Genomic DNA, 15,831 nt, shown 5'->3' on the forward strand with positions numbered 1-15,831 from the left:
ATATAACATATTTATCAGCAGACTCAAACTATATATAGTTGTTGCTGTTATGTGCTGTCAAGTCAGATCTGAATCATAGTGACCCCTCCTTGGGTTTCCGAGGCAGTTTCACTACGGAAGTAGATTGCCCCATCTTCCTTCCGAATATATGACACAACACTGTGTTGTGCCGGCTGTTTAGAACCAAAGAAACATTATTGACATATAAAATTTAATTCAAAGAAAATTTGGCTCGTCTCCTGATCTGATGACATTTTTTACATAATTCATAGTATAATAAATAAACCTTTTCAGCACTTCTCCCTTTACAAAACAAAAAGAAATATTTTTGGTTGCCTTCCTGGGAAGTTTCAAAATTATCAGAATTTTATTTTACATTACAAAGAAACAGTGCTTGTTATTTAAGTTCAATATTTTAAATGTGAAAACCTTGGTATTGAACTAAAACCGTGTGGTTTGGTTTGACTTAGGAATCTTATTCTAATGAAAACCTGAACACTTGCTTTTGAGGCACTTTACATAAAGAATAAATTGACACTTTAACCCAGTGATCAAATAAAATTGTTATTTTAACCGTAAGGTATTGAGTTCTCTGCTTTATATGTTAATTGGTACTAATCGTTCTTAGAAATCTTTTAAATTAATTCATCAAATTTTATCTAGACAGATTAAACTTGGTTATATTAAATAAATTCCTTTTCTTCGTAAACATTTAATTTCTTTTATAGCTCTTTAAGTGGTTTAATTAACATATTTATCAGCAGACTCAAATATATGTGTGTGTGTGCATGTATATATGCATAAGTGTGCATGTTTCTGTGTCATAAAATGGGAGCTCTGGTGGCGTAGTGTCTAAGGCACTTGACTGGTAACCAGAAGGCTGGAGGTTCAAACCCACTAGCTACTCCTTGGAAGGAAGGATGGGCAATCTACTTCCATAGTGATACTGTCTTGGCAACCAAAGGAGAGGTTGCTGTGAGTTGGGGCCGACTAGACGGCACATAACAACAACAACATGTGCTGGCAACCCAGGGATGTGCTAAGCCCGATAAGTCCCTAGAGAAAGGAAAGGAGAAGGTTTATGCAAGGGCCTTATACTTTTCATCCACTAAATGGCAGACTTGTCACAGTCAAATTTCCTATCAAAATGTTCAGACCATGAGCAGAAAACAAAAGAAAGCAGCCTTTTAGACCATGAGTTAGAAAATAAGGATACAGAAAACAAAAGATGGATGAATGTTAACACAGGATACAACTAGTCAGTGGTAATCTTGTGACACCCAAACTGCAGATGAAAACAAACACCCACAGAATTGTTCAGCCAGGAATAACAAAGTAAAAAATGGAGAAGAACAGCTTCAATAAATGCCTAACAAACTGTGCTGAAATGCTTGGTGTTCGGTTCAGGAGGAACTCACCTCAGACAGACCCTAAGAGGTCCAAGAAAGTTGGGAAACTCAAGGGGCCCCCTGTTGGTGGTTTTTAAGTTCCAGGAAATAACTCCAAATCCTGAAAGATTAGACCAAAATCTGGTAGAGAAAAAGTTTTTAACTCTGTGAAAGGAAAGGAAACTGATTTATTGAAGCCAATATGTCATTCAAATGGGCAATCATGAAAACCTCAGTGTTTGAAGCTCATGAATCTCAGGAAGGGGCAGATAATTCTATTCACACATAATTCTACTACCATAAGAGGAAATATGAAGTATTTTGATTGATTACAGTGATTGAGTCAGTCAAAGTTGGGACAAAGCAAAGTGTGACCTTTAACATTATTGGTTTTGTTAATACAATTGGATACATTAATTGACTAATAGACACAATTGCAAATGTTTGTTATTTTCTGAGATGGTTATAGGACTGTCTCAAAACAACAACATGACTATGACATGATGGGCACTGTTGGAAACAGATTATTAAACATCACCTTGCTCAGTGCATTAGATCTCTTGGAGAAATAACACAAAAGTGTTTGATAAAGTTTGGTTACAGATTTACAGTCTTAGCCTAACTACAAAACCTAATAATAGGGTTGGTTTCTAAGCAATAGATTGAAGCTATGTTAAAGGTTAACTTAGAACTTTATAATTGCTTCAGCTATTTTTATTTTACATCAGACATCTCTTTTTGATTTTATATCCCATATCAGTTATTAGTCTGGTAATTTTCTAATATATTTATATTTTTGTTGTTTATATTTAGCTCTTTAATCAACCTGATTTTTTCTTCTTCCATGAAGTACGGTAGGCAACAAATGTATTTTATTTGCATGATGCTCCAGTAATTTTATTCTTAAATTCTAAATTTTCTACTCTGATTTGAAGTACCATCATGATATGTCAGTTTCCAGAACACAATTAAGAAAGACTCAATATGACTATAAATTTGCCAGTTTCTCTATGTTGTGCTGTTAATTTTACTACATATTTTGGATCTATGTTGTTAAGTAGATAAAAATTTATAAATTGATGTTGGGGGAGCACTGGTAGCACAGTACCTAAGGCATTTGACTGCTAACCAGAAGGCTAGCAGTTCAAACCCACCAGCCACTCCTTGGAAGGAAGGTCGGGCAATCTACTTCCGTAGTGATATTACCTCAGAAACCCAAGAAGAGGTCATTATGAGATGGATCCAGTTCAATAGCACTGAGTTATATAGACTTGAGATTCAGAAAGATTAATTAACTTAAATGTTTGTGTTTGTTTATCCTACTAGCTCCTTTACTTTATTTTTCTTATTTTTAATTGCAGTTTGGTTGAAAGGTTACAGAGCACATTAGTTCTTCATTTAGCTGCACTATTTCTGAAGTGAATAAAAAATCTAGCAAAATTTACACTTGCTCAGAACAACCTTAAAATTTGCACCTTGATAATTCATTTCATCCTAGATATCTGAATTCCAAAGTTTCTCAAGTTTGGTTGTGGTTGTTATGTCCCATCAAGTCGGACCTGACTCATGGCAACCCTCCTTGGGTTTCCCAGGTGATATCACTATGGAAGTAGATTGCCCAATCTTCCTTCCGAGGAGTGGCTGGTGGGTTTGAACCACCAGCCTTCTGGTTAGCAGTCAAATGCTTTAGGCAATACTCTATCGGACCTCCTCTAGTTTGGTTAATAGTATGAAAAAGCCATTACCAGTGATAGTTTTCATCTATAGTTTCTAAAGGGGACACTTACTAAATTCTTACTGTCTCATTACTTGTCAAGTGCCCAGACAGTGTTGAAGTTGAAGGCAATTTACTGTCCAGTGGAGGTGACACGTAATGTTTCCCTTATGCACAGTTTTTGTTAATGTGCCATCTCTTTAAGCTTTCTTTAGACTTCATTGGTTTATGATATATCATACCTAGAGGTGAAACCAAGGGGTAAGAACTATAAAGAATGAGATATGAATATATGATTCTCTTATTAGACATGGCCATAGTTACCTGGTAACAGGCTGAAAGAAGAAGCACTGGAGATGGTGGGCAGGTTTCTGAACTAGTATCCTCCTTAGTTCTGACAATGATATGAGTTTCATTTTTACAGCATCTATTAAACCCCTATTATTAGTCGTCCACTTATTCACAATTTTCTGGTGTTTTTTTTTTTTTTTTTCCCCTTAAATGCACATAGAGTACCAAAAAACCAAACTCACTGCCAGTTTGGTTTTTTGGTATGTTTTAGTCTATGTGCATTTAGTGAAACAAAAAATTATGAATAAAGAAAATTGTAAAAAAAGAAAATTGTCAGAACTAGGGAGGATACTGGTTCAGAAAACTGCCCATTCTCTCCAGTGCTCCAAGTGACCACCCTCTTGAATGGAGCTTATCTAATCACAGGGAGAGTTGAGGTGGTAGCACACTCAAAACATGAAAAACAAGATACAAGTTTTGTATCTACCATTATTGTGATCGGGTGTACTAGTAAAAACTGACTTTTTGGTAAATTTCCATACTTAACTACAGCGTGATAGCCCCCTCTCACTACTTATCCTCAGCTCATCTCTGCACATGTGATTCCTCACAGTATTCCAAAGTGGAAAGGCATCCTGTGACGGCATTGGAGAAAATGATGGAGTCAAGTTTTGCTGGCCCCCAGTCCTTCCCAGAGATACCTTCTCATGACAGAGGAAGCCAGTCTGTCAAACACCACAGGTACAGGTAGCACCTAATCATTGTGGGAGTGGGTGCATTTATGCTATATATAACAGATAACACATAACAAGGATGGTGACATTATGCAGGAAAGATGATACTTCTTGCTTCTCCTTTAGCTCTTCATGAAGCAAAGTCTTGAACACATCACAGCAGGTAAACCAAAGATGCCAGCTTCACCAACCTGATGGCAATGTCCCTGTACAATGTGCAATGTAATAATTAACAATACCTCTCAAAACTATAGATGTTGACCAATGAATAAAACAAAACATTCTAAAAACATAAGATTAAAACTATTAAAAACATGATTTTTCTTACCCTGCCTCATCTCCCTTTGCAAAGTTAATGATTAATTTTCTCTAGGCAACTGCAGTTACATGCTTCAGGTTCTCACACAAAGACTACTTTCCAGAGGAAAAAGCCTAGCAAATCTTCTCCTTGGTCTATATGGACTTCTATTATCATTGGGGTGACACTCTTATGAGCTGACCACATAATTGACTCTTATGTAGAAAAAGCCAAAAACAAAAAAAATATATATTTGATAAAATTTGTGTCATTTTGAAGATGAATAATGGGTCTTTAGCATCTCCTAATACACACCATATGTTCTATAGGTGAGAAATCTGAAACTCTGAGATTTGAAGGCATTTGTTCTAGACCAAATGGCAATTTGGAACTAATGCTAGAACCAATGTGTATGTGTATCCAAATATATATCTCATTTTTCACAGAAATTTCTCAAAGTATTAAGCTTCCTTTTCTTAGTGAGAAATATGGTACTTAAAAAAAATACATACATAATTAAAATATGAAAAAAAATAACACTTGTTCCTAGGAGTGAAAACTTAATGTTAGCGACCCTTTGTATTCACATATTCCTCTCAAACTGCACACCATCACAGTGTACATGTTAGCCCACATTTTCCTTGCTTCTCATTGAACATATGGGAAGTTTTACTGTTTTGGACTGTATTTACTTTCAAGTGGTAATTTTTATTTGTATTTTAAATAAGGAGAGTGAAATATTACAGATTTGCCAAATTTAAAAAAAAATGGTTTAAATATCTTAACCTCAGGACTGAAATACACTTGGTTCTTGGATAATTGTTTTAACTATTAATGGTAAGTTTTAGTTTACATCAGTTATGGCATTTACAGAATATTTTCTTGGGAATGGAATATTTCATTTTACTAGGCCTAATGGAGAGAGCTCTGGTAGCATAGTGCCTAAGGCACTTGAGTGCTAACCAGAAGGCTGGCGGTTCAAACCCACAAGCCACTCCTTGGAAGGAAGGTTGGGCAATCCTACTTCCGTAGTGATACTGCCTCATAAACCCAAGGAGGGGTGCTATGAGTTGGGGCTGACTCAATGGCAAATAACAACAACAGCAACAGGCCTAATGGAAGTTCTCTTAATTAGGGAAAGAGGCCCTAAATTACCAGCCTTTAAAAAGACAGATATTTTCTCCAAAACAGTATTTTCCTCTGTTGATTATATATTAAAGTTGTATTCGACCCAGTGAAATAAAATTCAGTATAGTGTTTCTCTAGTAGTACATTGTGCCATGGCAATTGTAAAGTTAAGATTAAAAAAAAACAAAACAGCTTCTAAAATATTTGAATGGTAGTCTCTTTTCTTTCCCACTGATTGGCAGTTTATATATCCCCTCCTAAATTTGGATTCTTTGGTGTCTAGCAGTTACTCAGATTAAATCAAAAAGTATTGAAGTGACCTTCCTTTTTGTTTGGTTCAATGACAATGGAATATTTGTTGGCCTACATTTGTCCTTATAGATAAGCAAAATTTGATTTATAAAGTGCTTTTAGAACTTTGTAAATTATGGTTTAATATATCATAGCTTTTGTTTTGTAAAACATACAGTAGACTTAAGCATTTTCATGATTAATAACCCAGATACTGATTTATGTACCCTGCAAACTGCTCCCTAACTTCCTGAATGCCACTGGGATGGAAGACTTAAATAACTGATTGATCAGTAGGTATGGAACTATCTTTTTAGATAGGTTACCAGTTCATATTGGTAAACTTTTGTCTTGTGATAGTTTAACAAGCTATGAATAATTTATTTCTTTTTGTGCACTGCAAATATAACTTATTTGGATAATTCATTTATGAAACAAAGCTATTAATTTATTGCCAATTTTTTCAGTTTAATAAAAAATAAAAACCTTTATTAGGAAGGAATTTTGATAGCATATCATATTTTTGCATTATATTTGTCAATATGACTCATAAAAAACACATACGTAGGCTTTTTACAGTGAAAAAAAAAAGTTTTTAGTGATTACTATCATCCTTTGAGTTGTCAGTTGTAGTGGAGGAACCAGGGGAAATTTACCTTGTTGAGCACCTACTATAGACCAGTCTCCCTACAAGCCACTTTACATGCCTTATTTTGTTTAATCTCAGTAATAATGCTATGGAAGCACTTAACAATGGTGCTGATATTGTCTTTTTCCCTCCAGCCCTAGCTTCTATCTTTCGCTGTACTGCTGTGTACAATCAGAGGTCAGCAGTCTCCCCTTTTCTATGGCCACTGTTGGTTCCAACAGTGTGAGGCACTGGCAGGAGGTATAAGGGGAGAGGGAAAAAGATAGGTCATCATACTTTGACTCCTTTCTCTGCTTGGTTGTTTCACCTCTGACTCTTTTCCTGAGGTCATGGCACTTGCCAGATAATCTTCTCCTTACTTTCTCCTCACTTTCTTTCTGCATTCTGGTATCTACTCCATTTTCTTGTCCTTTCTTTCCAAGCGATAGGAATGACTTCCCATTTTCACTAACCCTGGGGCATAGTAGTATCTCTTCTACTTCTTTTTTTTTTTCCCTTGGATGCTGCACACATCTTTGTAAATACTAAACTCTCCTTAAAAACCTCGATTTGAGAGTGCCATCTCTCTCCCTCCAAGATTTTAACTGACACATGTGCCTCCCATAATAACATGCTGCTATTAACATAAAGACCTAAGAGTCAAACCCAGAGACAGCTAACTCCATCACCCAAGGCTTCATGCCCTGATGTCTACATTATTGCCATTGTATGAAGTAAGTAGAAAAGGAAGTGAGGGAAAGAGATTAGCTACTAGAGAGCTCCTTTAACTTTTTACCTTAGTGACTTAACTAGATGTCCCTCGTAGTTAGGCATTTTAGGACTCAACAGGTTCATTTGTAAGGTCCTAAATATCATAATAAAGAATGAAAGCATAATAATGTTGTCAACTATGATCCAGTGTTTACACAAACTCAACAAGTTAAAGTTGACTTGAGGAATGTAAGATTTTGTCAGTCACCTTGCCAGTATCAGGGAAATAACTATTTACATTTAAATGTCACTTTCTCAAATTCTGACATGAAATAATATTTGAGAAAGATATGAGAAACTTCTGTTTTGTATTTCTCAAGTAGAAATAATAATATTATTGGTGGGACAAGAGTTACAGAACTGCAAATAATGTAGTAATATGAGTAATGTTCTTTTCTGGGACTGACCCCTTTAGAACTTGATAGTATATTGAAAATTAGTAAATGGTATTCATCTTTCTCTATATAGTTGTGTTGATATTTTCAGGTTAAATGAGGATCCACCCAAAATTCTTATTTCACTTGTTATTTGAACATTACAGAATCAGAGTGACCATATACTCTGGCATTCTTTGTCATGTCTACACAAAATATCTAAATTCTCACTAGTACATGAAGTCATTGGAGTGAATCCAGTTGGACAGAGGTGGTAATGGGTATGAAATAGGCAATAATTCAAAATAGCAATAGATTTTTATAGAGTCTAATATTTCTGTTTTGTATGATTCATGTAGTGGCTTCACCTTGCTAGGACTTAAGGTATATCCCATTTTATGCCTTTTGCCCTTGGATGACAACTGTCAAAAATAATCAAATCTCAAAGAAATAGAAGCATAACTTTTATTTTGAGTAGTTATTGTACATGTATTGGAAAATTGGGCAATCTACTTCTGTAGTGGTACCATCTCAGGAACCCAAGGAGGGGTCGCTATGATTCTGATTCTAGAAAAAAGTAAAATGGCTCAAAGTTAGTTAGTTACAATGAAGTTTGTGTATAGAGAAAAAAACAAACAAGTCAAAACCAACTCATAGCAAATGATAGGACAGAACAGAACTGCCCAATAGGATTTCCAAGTCTAAAAATTTTTATGGAAGCAGACTGCTTCAGTTTTCTCCCATGGAGCTGCTGATGGGTTTGTACTGCCAACTTTTACTTAGCAGCACAATTGTTTAACCACAGCACCACCAAAGCTTCTTTATAAAGAGAAGAGCAGGGAAAAGAATAGAACATTAATAATTGGTTAACATGATTGATTGAACCCTGCCCTCCTCCCTTTACTGAGATCAACTGATAACAGGTTACCTCTGGTCTGGCTGTTAATGATTTGGCCTCTTTCACAGCCACTCCTCAGAAGGAAGATTGAGCAATCTACTTCCAAATAGATATTGCCTTGGAAACCTAAGGAGGGACTCTATGAATTGGAAAAGACTCCATGGCAGTGAGTTTGTTTTTTAAGTTCTTTTTGACCTACCTACAGCCAAGAAGGGTGTTCTGGTGGCGTAGTACCTAAGGCACTTGATTGCTAATCAGAAGGCTGGAGGTTCAAACCCACCAGCCACTCCTCTGAAGGAAGTTGGGGCAATCTACTTCTGTAGTGATACTGCCTCGGAAACCCAAGGAGGAGTCACTATGAGTCGAGTCCAACTCGATGGCACTTAACAACAACAACACAGCCAAGAAACTCCAAGGAAGGGTCGATATGACTTGGAAAAGACTTAATGGCAGTGAGTGGGTTTTTGAGTTCTTTTTTGACCTACCTACCTACAGTCAAGAAACTGTTTGGAATTTAAATTCGGAGAACTTGGAGTCTTTTTTCATTAAACCAAGTGGTGATGGTTTTGTTGATTATCATTTTTAGCAGGAAAAGACAAATTTACATTGCTACAGAGCAACTTCTGGCAGGTTTTTACAGCTTGCATCAAGCTTTTTAGGGTTAATATTTGGTTTTGCACATTAAAAGATCCTTAAGAAGTCTGTTATTAATTTTGCTCTTTAATGAAACATAATTATTTTGGTATTTTTATATACAAGTCAAATACAAAATATAAGGAAATGTTTATTAAAAGCAAACTTAAAAACAATTTAGTTTCTCAAGATTGATGAAAATCACTAGTAATGAACTGAGAATTTAACACATAAATTAAGAAGAGAATGTCAATTAAAGTTATTTAATCCATCACTAACACAAGTGAAAAATTCCCCCATAAATCCTTTTAGGGCTTCCTGTGTTTAGTTTTTATCAAAATCAAACCAAACTCACTGCCTTTGAGTTGGTTCTGACTCATAGCAACCAGTTCACTTGGGTTTCCCAGGTGGTATCTCTACAGAAGTAGATAGCCCAGTCTTCCTTTCAAAGAGTGGCTGCTGGGCTTGAACTGCCAGCCTTAGGGTTAGTGGTCAAATTAATTTGGCACTATACCACCAGAGTTCTTATCAGTGTCTAATAAAAATGGACATTTTTATTCTAATAGGCAGAGAGCTACTGTGGCTTGAAAAATCAGGCTTCCATTGGATTCCAATCTGGGTCTTGAGAATTCCTTAAGCTGACCTCTTACCTTTAGCTAGAAAGTTGAGTTGTGGTCTAAACTGGAAAGCCAGAACACAGAAACTTCTCTGTCTCGGTGTCTCCAAGGACAAAGTGGATTTAATCATTCCAGATTCAATTCTACCACCTACACTATATTCCATGGATGCCTTTCTGGCCACCTCTTTGAATATCTGGAGTTTAAATGTGATCTTTGATAAGAGCAGCCTCTGGTAAGGTTATTGCTATGATTTCCTTGTTGATTTTCTTTAATCCCAGCAGGAGTTTCTCCTCTTGCTGTAGCCCAGGGCAAAGGAATGGGATGCTACATGTGAATGCCTTCAGAAGGACACCCCCCTTACCCCAAAGTCGAAGTCGACTGGGTGGAATCATGGGACCAGCATATCAACAACTGGAAGAATCAAGGATCCCAGACCAGGATGCAATACCTTGCCAAGGGTAGGTCTTAAAGACAATGGAATTTATGGAGAGTGTCATTAATGTTATAGCCTTAAGTTGAATTATATTGTTTATTGGGATTTTTTCAATGTTTTTTTCATAATTTATTTATACTTACTACTTCCTTGTCCCACACAAAGTGAGCTGACTTAGGAGAATATGTATGACACAGAATTAGGAAGATATTAGCTTGATAAAAAGTATAAAACTAGGAAGAAAGTAAGTGTACAGATATCTAAGATATGTAGGCAATATATTAACATGCAGTTACTGAAACAAATAGAAATTTATCTTTGAATTTTAAAAAAGAGAGGTCTCCTATTAGGAAAAAAAACAAACCTACTGCCATCGAGTCAATTCCTACTCATAGCGACACCCATCGGGTTTCTGAGGTGGTAAATCACTATGAAAGTAGATTGTCAAACCTTCCTTCCAAGGAGTGGTGGGTGGGTTTGAACCACCAACTTCTGGTTAGCAGTCAGATGTCTTAGGCACTATGCTACCAAAAACCAAAAAAACTCAAACTCACTGCCAGGGAGTCCGACCCAACTCATAGCGACCCCTCCTTGGGTTTCTGAGATGGTATCATTACAGAGGTAGATTGCCCAACCTTCCTTCTGAGGAGTGGCTGATGGGTTTGAACAGCCAGCCTTCTGGTTAGCAGTCAAATGCTGTAGGCACTAAGCCACCAGAGCTCCTATATATACAACCTTTACTTCCATGGAGAATACTTGAATGCGTCCAAGTCATTGTTGAAAATGAAAAGTCTGCTGAATTCAGACCTCCTGGTTCATTGAGAGTATAGGAGTTGGAGGGTGGGCTTCCAAGTCACCATTGACTTCTGCTCATCCTTACAATGAACAAGATATCCTTTCCTCCAGGTGGACACAGACACTCAATGGGCACATGGCATGGTGAGTAAAGAGTAGAATGTTAACCACTAGTTACCTGCTAAGCATAAACCACTCAGGCCCTTTTGGCACCTCTTACTTAAGTGAACTTGAGTTCAAATCCCATCTATGCCCCTTCCTACTTTGTTAATTTGAGAAAGTTTTATCATTTGAGGTTAAGTTTTCTCATCTTTATAGAACAAAACAATGCTAGTCTCTATGAGGGGTGTTGGTAATATTAAAAAATATCTATAGATAATCATGTCAGTGTGTGTGTGGATGTATGTGCTTAAACAGCTTAAGCATGGCACATGGTAAGTAGAGAAGTTCAGATTTTTTTTTTTTTTCACGTGAATGATCATAGTTTTTCATTAATTTTAAGAGCAATAAAATTGTGCTTGCTCTATTGGAGTAAGTTCAGTAAAGATTTCTTTAGAAAGTCTAGAGGATAGGAAATAAATAGCCTGTGGCTTTGTTTGTAATTTTGAGGCAATTCCAAGTAGACTGTAAAATGCATTTCGTACACATCTGGAGTGACAGCTGCAAATTCAACATAGCAGCCAAGTTTTTCAAAAAGTATAATGGAAATTAAGAAGCAGTTTGTCTTATTTCTGAAAAGAGATTACACTTATCCTATAATTGCTGCTAATAATGTTAAATACACACACACACACACACACACACACATATATATATATATATATATATTTTTTTTTTTTTTAATCACTGATGATTTCTGCCCTTGACTGCTAACCCATGAGCCACTCCTCAGAAGGAAGGTTGGGCAATCTACTTCTATAGTGATACTACCTCAGAAACCTAAGGAGAGGTCACTATGAGTCAGTCCAACTCAATGATACATAACAACAACAATGATTTCTGCTAGTTAGGAATGTATATATATTTCCCTTTGCTAAAGGAGATGAAGATGTTGGGCAAAATCTGCTTGTAATATCTGGGATGAATGCTAGAGTGAGAGTGTGTGAGAGGGAATCAAGCTTGGGAATTTTGTGAATGGAGAGGAATGCAGTCCATGCTGCTTCTCTTTCTGTTAGGGACTGGCATCATCTTCCCCTGTGTCCCCAGGGTGAACATGTTTTGAACCTATTCTTGCCCCAGGCTTGAACCACACATTCACATAGCTTCAGGTGGCCAGAGATTCCCACTGATTTTTTTTTTTTTTTTTTTAACCTCCTGATACCGGCACCTATTGTCTGTGTGCTGATGGTTTTATTTGGTTCAATCACCATTGGGTTAAAAATACTCTTTACTGATTACTGGCCACATGTATTTTCCCTTTGTGTGATATGCACCAGATGTTGATAAATGGTAATTCTAAGTATAAGACACTATGTGCTCCACACAATGAGTGGCAGGAAGCAATTTCATTCTCAGTTCTGGAAAATAGCTATTTTCCACTCCTGGGGGACTGGACGCTTCCCTATACTGAAAATGGGATTGGTAATAGAATTTCACAGCTAAAGGCCCCCTTCAAATCTAGTCCTACCCTGGGGATGGTGGAGCTGGGTGGTGAATGGATTTTCAAGAGCCATCAGCCTTCTTTGTTTGTCAAGCTGTGGGTATTTTCTGCTAGTTAGGATCCCCAAGTGTATGTGGCTTCTGTCATTGGCATTAACTTCAGCCCAGGTTAACCTCATTAGCCATATTAGTGTAGCCTAGAGAAGGAATCAGATGTAAGGGGGATTCTTGGGGAGTTCCTCTCCTAATTGTAGCCCTGGACTGACAAATCAAATGCTTTAGGCACTATGCTACCAGAGTGTGTGTGTGTATATATATATATATATATATATATAAAATAAGTAATATGTAATACTTAATATGTAATATATATATTGCTGTTGAGTCAATTCCCACTCATATTGACCCCATAGGATAGAGTAGGGTTTTCCCCATGTTGTTGTTGTTGTTATATGCTGTCGAGTTGGACCTGACACTTAGCGACCCCTCCTTGGGTTTCTGAGGCAATATCACTACAGAAGTAGATTGCCCTATCTTCCTTCCAAGGAGTGGCTCGTGGGTTTGAACCACCAGCCTTCTGGTTAGCAGTCAAGTGCCTTAGGCACTATGTTACCAGGGTTTCCAAATGTGAAAATCTTCATGGAAGCAGACTGCCACATCTTCCTGTGTAATGACTGGTGGGTTCAAACCTTTGACTTCTCCATTAGCAGCTGAATGCATTAACCACTGTGAAACATAATTACAGAATAAATACACTTGTGATTTCTCTGGTGAATTATGAGAGGAATTCAATGAATGACACACTCATGGATCAAACTTGCGAAAGCATCATTTTCTGTCAAAGGGATACAGAACTCTTCTGACTTAGAGTCATATGTAGAAATTTACTTTTCAAATAATCTTCTGGAGGTTAGTAATATTCAGCTTCTATTTGAATATCCAATGCTTCAGCACTCACAAAAATTCTCTGAAAGACATAAGGATTCCAGATGGACCTATGATTAAACAGTGTAAAAGCATTATTTCAATTAATCCTCACAGCAACCCCTTGAAGTTAGTATTATTGCCTGGGTGTTTTCATTGATGAAAAAATTAAGGGTCAGAGAGGATGTTATGTGTCTGACATCCCAGGGCACGTAACAGCATTGGGACTTGAAATCATGTCTGATACCAAATAAAAGTCACACTTGTAGAGTTCTAATTGTTTATACCCCATCTTCAGGCCATAGGAATGTGTTAGATTTCAATGATTTCCAGCCATGTGTCCAGTATCTGGATTTTGAGGTAACACACATAAATAATTCACTACAAATTCTTTTTTCATCTAAATCCTTCAGTTTTACAAAGCCCAGGCTGGTTAGACATTCTTGGGTGTGTTTATCAAGCCAATTTTCTCTTCTCTGGTATGTTTTAGTCCATAGTCCTCTCAATTCTGTACTCAGGTGTATTAGACGAATACTCCATATTCAGCTTGAATTGCCTTTGATTATTTCATAGTTATGTAATATTTTTGAATTATTGAAGCTAGTATTTGACACATCATTTAAGATATTTTCAACCTTATCTGACAGTTGTACAAATGATTTTTGGATCCAGGTGGGTGTAAGAATTTGCATTTTTCACCATCACAAACTCTTGGACAGCTAAGTGGAATTTGACTTTATACTAGCTATATTTCTTGGCTCTGTGTAATTGGTAAATCTGGTAGGCAGCTATTCTATATCTTCATACAATTAATGATACTAACAAGATGGCACTGAAGACAGAACATGAGAGATTGAAATTTATCCCCTTTCTTCTTTTTGAAATCGATGAGAAATTTTAGACCCAAATTTTAAGTCACAAAACACAGAAAGAACTGAGATTGCCAAGGAGTTACCTCTATGTGGCTATGCAGTTTGCACAGGTAAAGATTCTACAGCCCTAAAAAGGAGTTCTGAAATTCTTTAGGGTGCCCATTCCTAGCACCCTCTGGTTTGGTAGTAATGGTTAGAATGAGATGAGTTAGTTCAACCTCTTCTTCTGCCACTTAGTAAATATTTACGTTGGGCAAGTCATTTGAATGCCTATTAGCTCTGTTTATTCATCCATTGCATAGTAATAGTAATAACAATAATCACAAGTTTCTCATGAAAATTCAGTGGTGTAATCAAAGGTGAAAGTGCTTTTAAACTACAAAGCACTATGCCAATGTTAGCTGTTGTCATTTAGATTGAAAATGGATATTAACAGGAACATAAAGGAAGTGTTTATCTTGAAGATTTATTCATATAATCATGCATTCATTTCATTTACTGATTGCTAAGTCTGTGCCAGCTATGGAAAGAGGGGAGGAGATTTAGATGCCTAAATCTATTCCCTGTAGTTGTGCACCGTCTGATGAGACAGATTTTTAAATTGCTCCCATTGTGTCCTTATATTTGAGACGTATATATAGCATGCACCACACTCCATTATAATTATTCTGTATGTGTATAAATTTGCTTTATTTAATATATAATATAAGTCAAAGAGAAAGGATTATTATACTGAAGATAAACAGAAAAACCAAACTCACTGCCATCGAGTTGGATCTGACTCATAGCGACCCCTCCTTGGGTTTCCAAGGTGGTATCACTACAAAAGTAGATTGCCCAATTATTTTTAAATGTTAGTATTTAATTGGAGGCCAAATAATTGAGTGATATAATGACAGCTATTGTTCATGTCCAAAAACCACATTTTATGAATCTGTGATATACTTGTCTCACTTTCTGGCACTAAAAAGCACAATGTAGACAAATCCACTAGCCGTGAACAGGTAAGATTCTGAATTCGCTAGATTCTGACATATTCAAATGGCTTGAAATGGCACATTGGCATTTTTGACAAAGTTTTACTCTGTACCAGTAAAACTGCCTTACTTGCCTTCCTTACTTGGTTGGTAAGGAAAGCTGTTATATCGGCAAAGCCCTATGGGGTCCACTTCAAGTCAACTCCAGATGAGCAGAAGAAATGTGTGCCTCCCACTCCTATCCCCAAACTCAGCAATCTGGCAGTGGAGCAGTGTCCCAGTTGAGACTGGATTCAGATCCTCTAAAAGCAATATGAAGCAGAAATACTCAGCCTTATACACACTTGATATTTCATGTTAGGCTTCCTGATTATCTTCAAGGAAGGTCGTCCCAAGAAATCCACTGGACAAAACTAGGGCTAAGAGGGTGATCAAAGTGATGAATAATACCTTTATGGGTTTC

General features: G+C 36.7%; 1 protein-coding gene across 1 annotated transcript in view; it reads left to right on the top strand.

Annotated features, from left to right (window-relative positions):
- The window catches only part of NRG3 (neuregulin 3), a 2,137,828-nt gene that overhangs the window by 2,121,099 nt on the left and 898 nt on the right, over nt 1-15,831 (top strand). Inside the window, exons 7-8 of the mRNA XM_042781740.1 lie at nt 4,007-4,134; nt 10,071-10,226. Of these exons, the coding sequence (XP_042637674.1) occupies nt 4,007-4,134; nt 10,071-10,226 (284 nt within the window). The remainder of the gene's footprint in view (nt 1-4,006; nt 4,135-10,070; nt 10,227-15,831) is intronic.

Source organism: Orycteropus afer, unplaced genomic scaffold (assembly GCF_000298275.1).
Source record: "Orycteropus afer afer isolate SDZICR_OR568_19922 unplaced genomic scaffold, OryAfe1.0 scaffold00163, whole genome shotgun sequence".
Lineage (NCBI taxonomy): Eukaryota > Metazoa > Chordata > Mammalia > Tubulidentata > Orycteropodidae > Orycteropus > Orycteropus afer.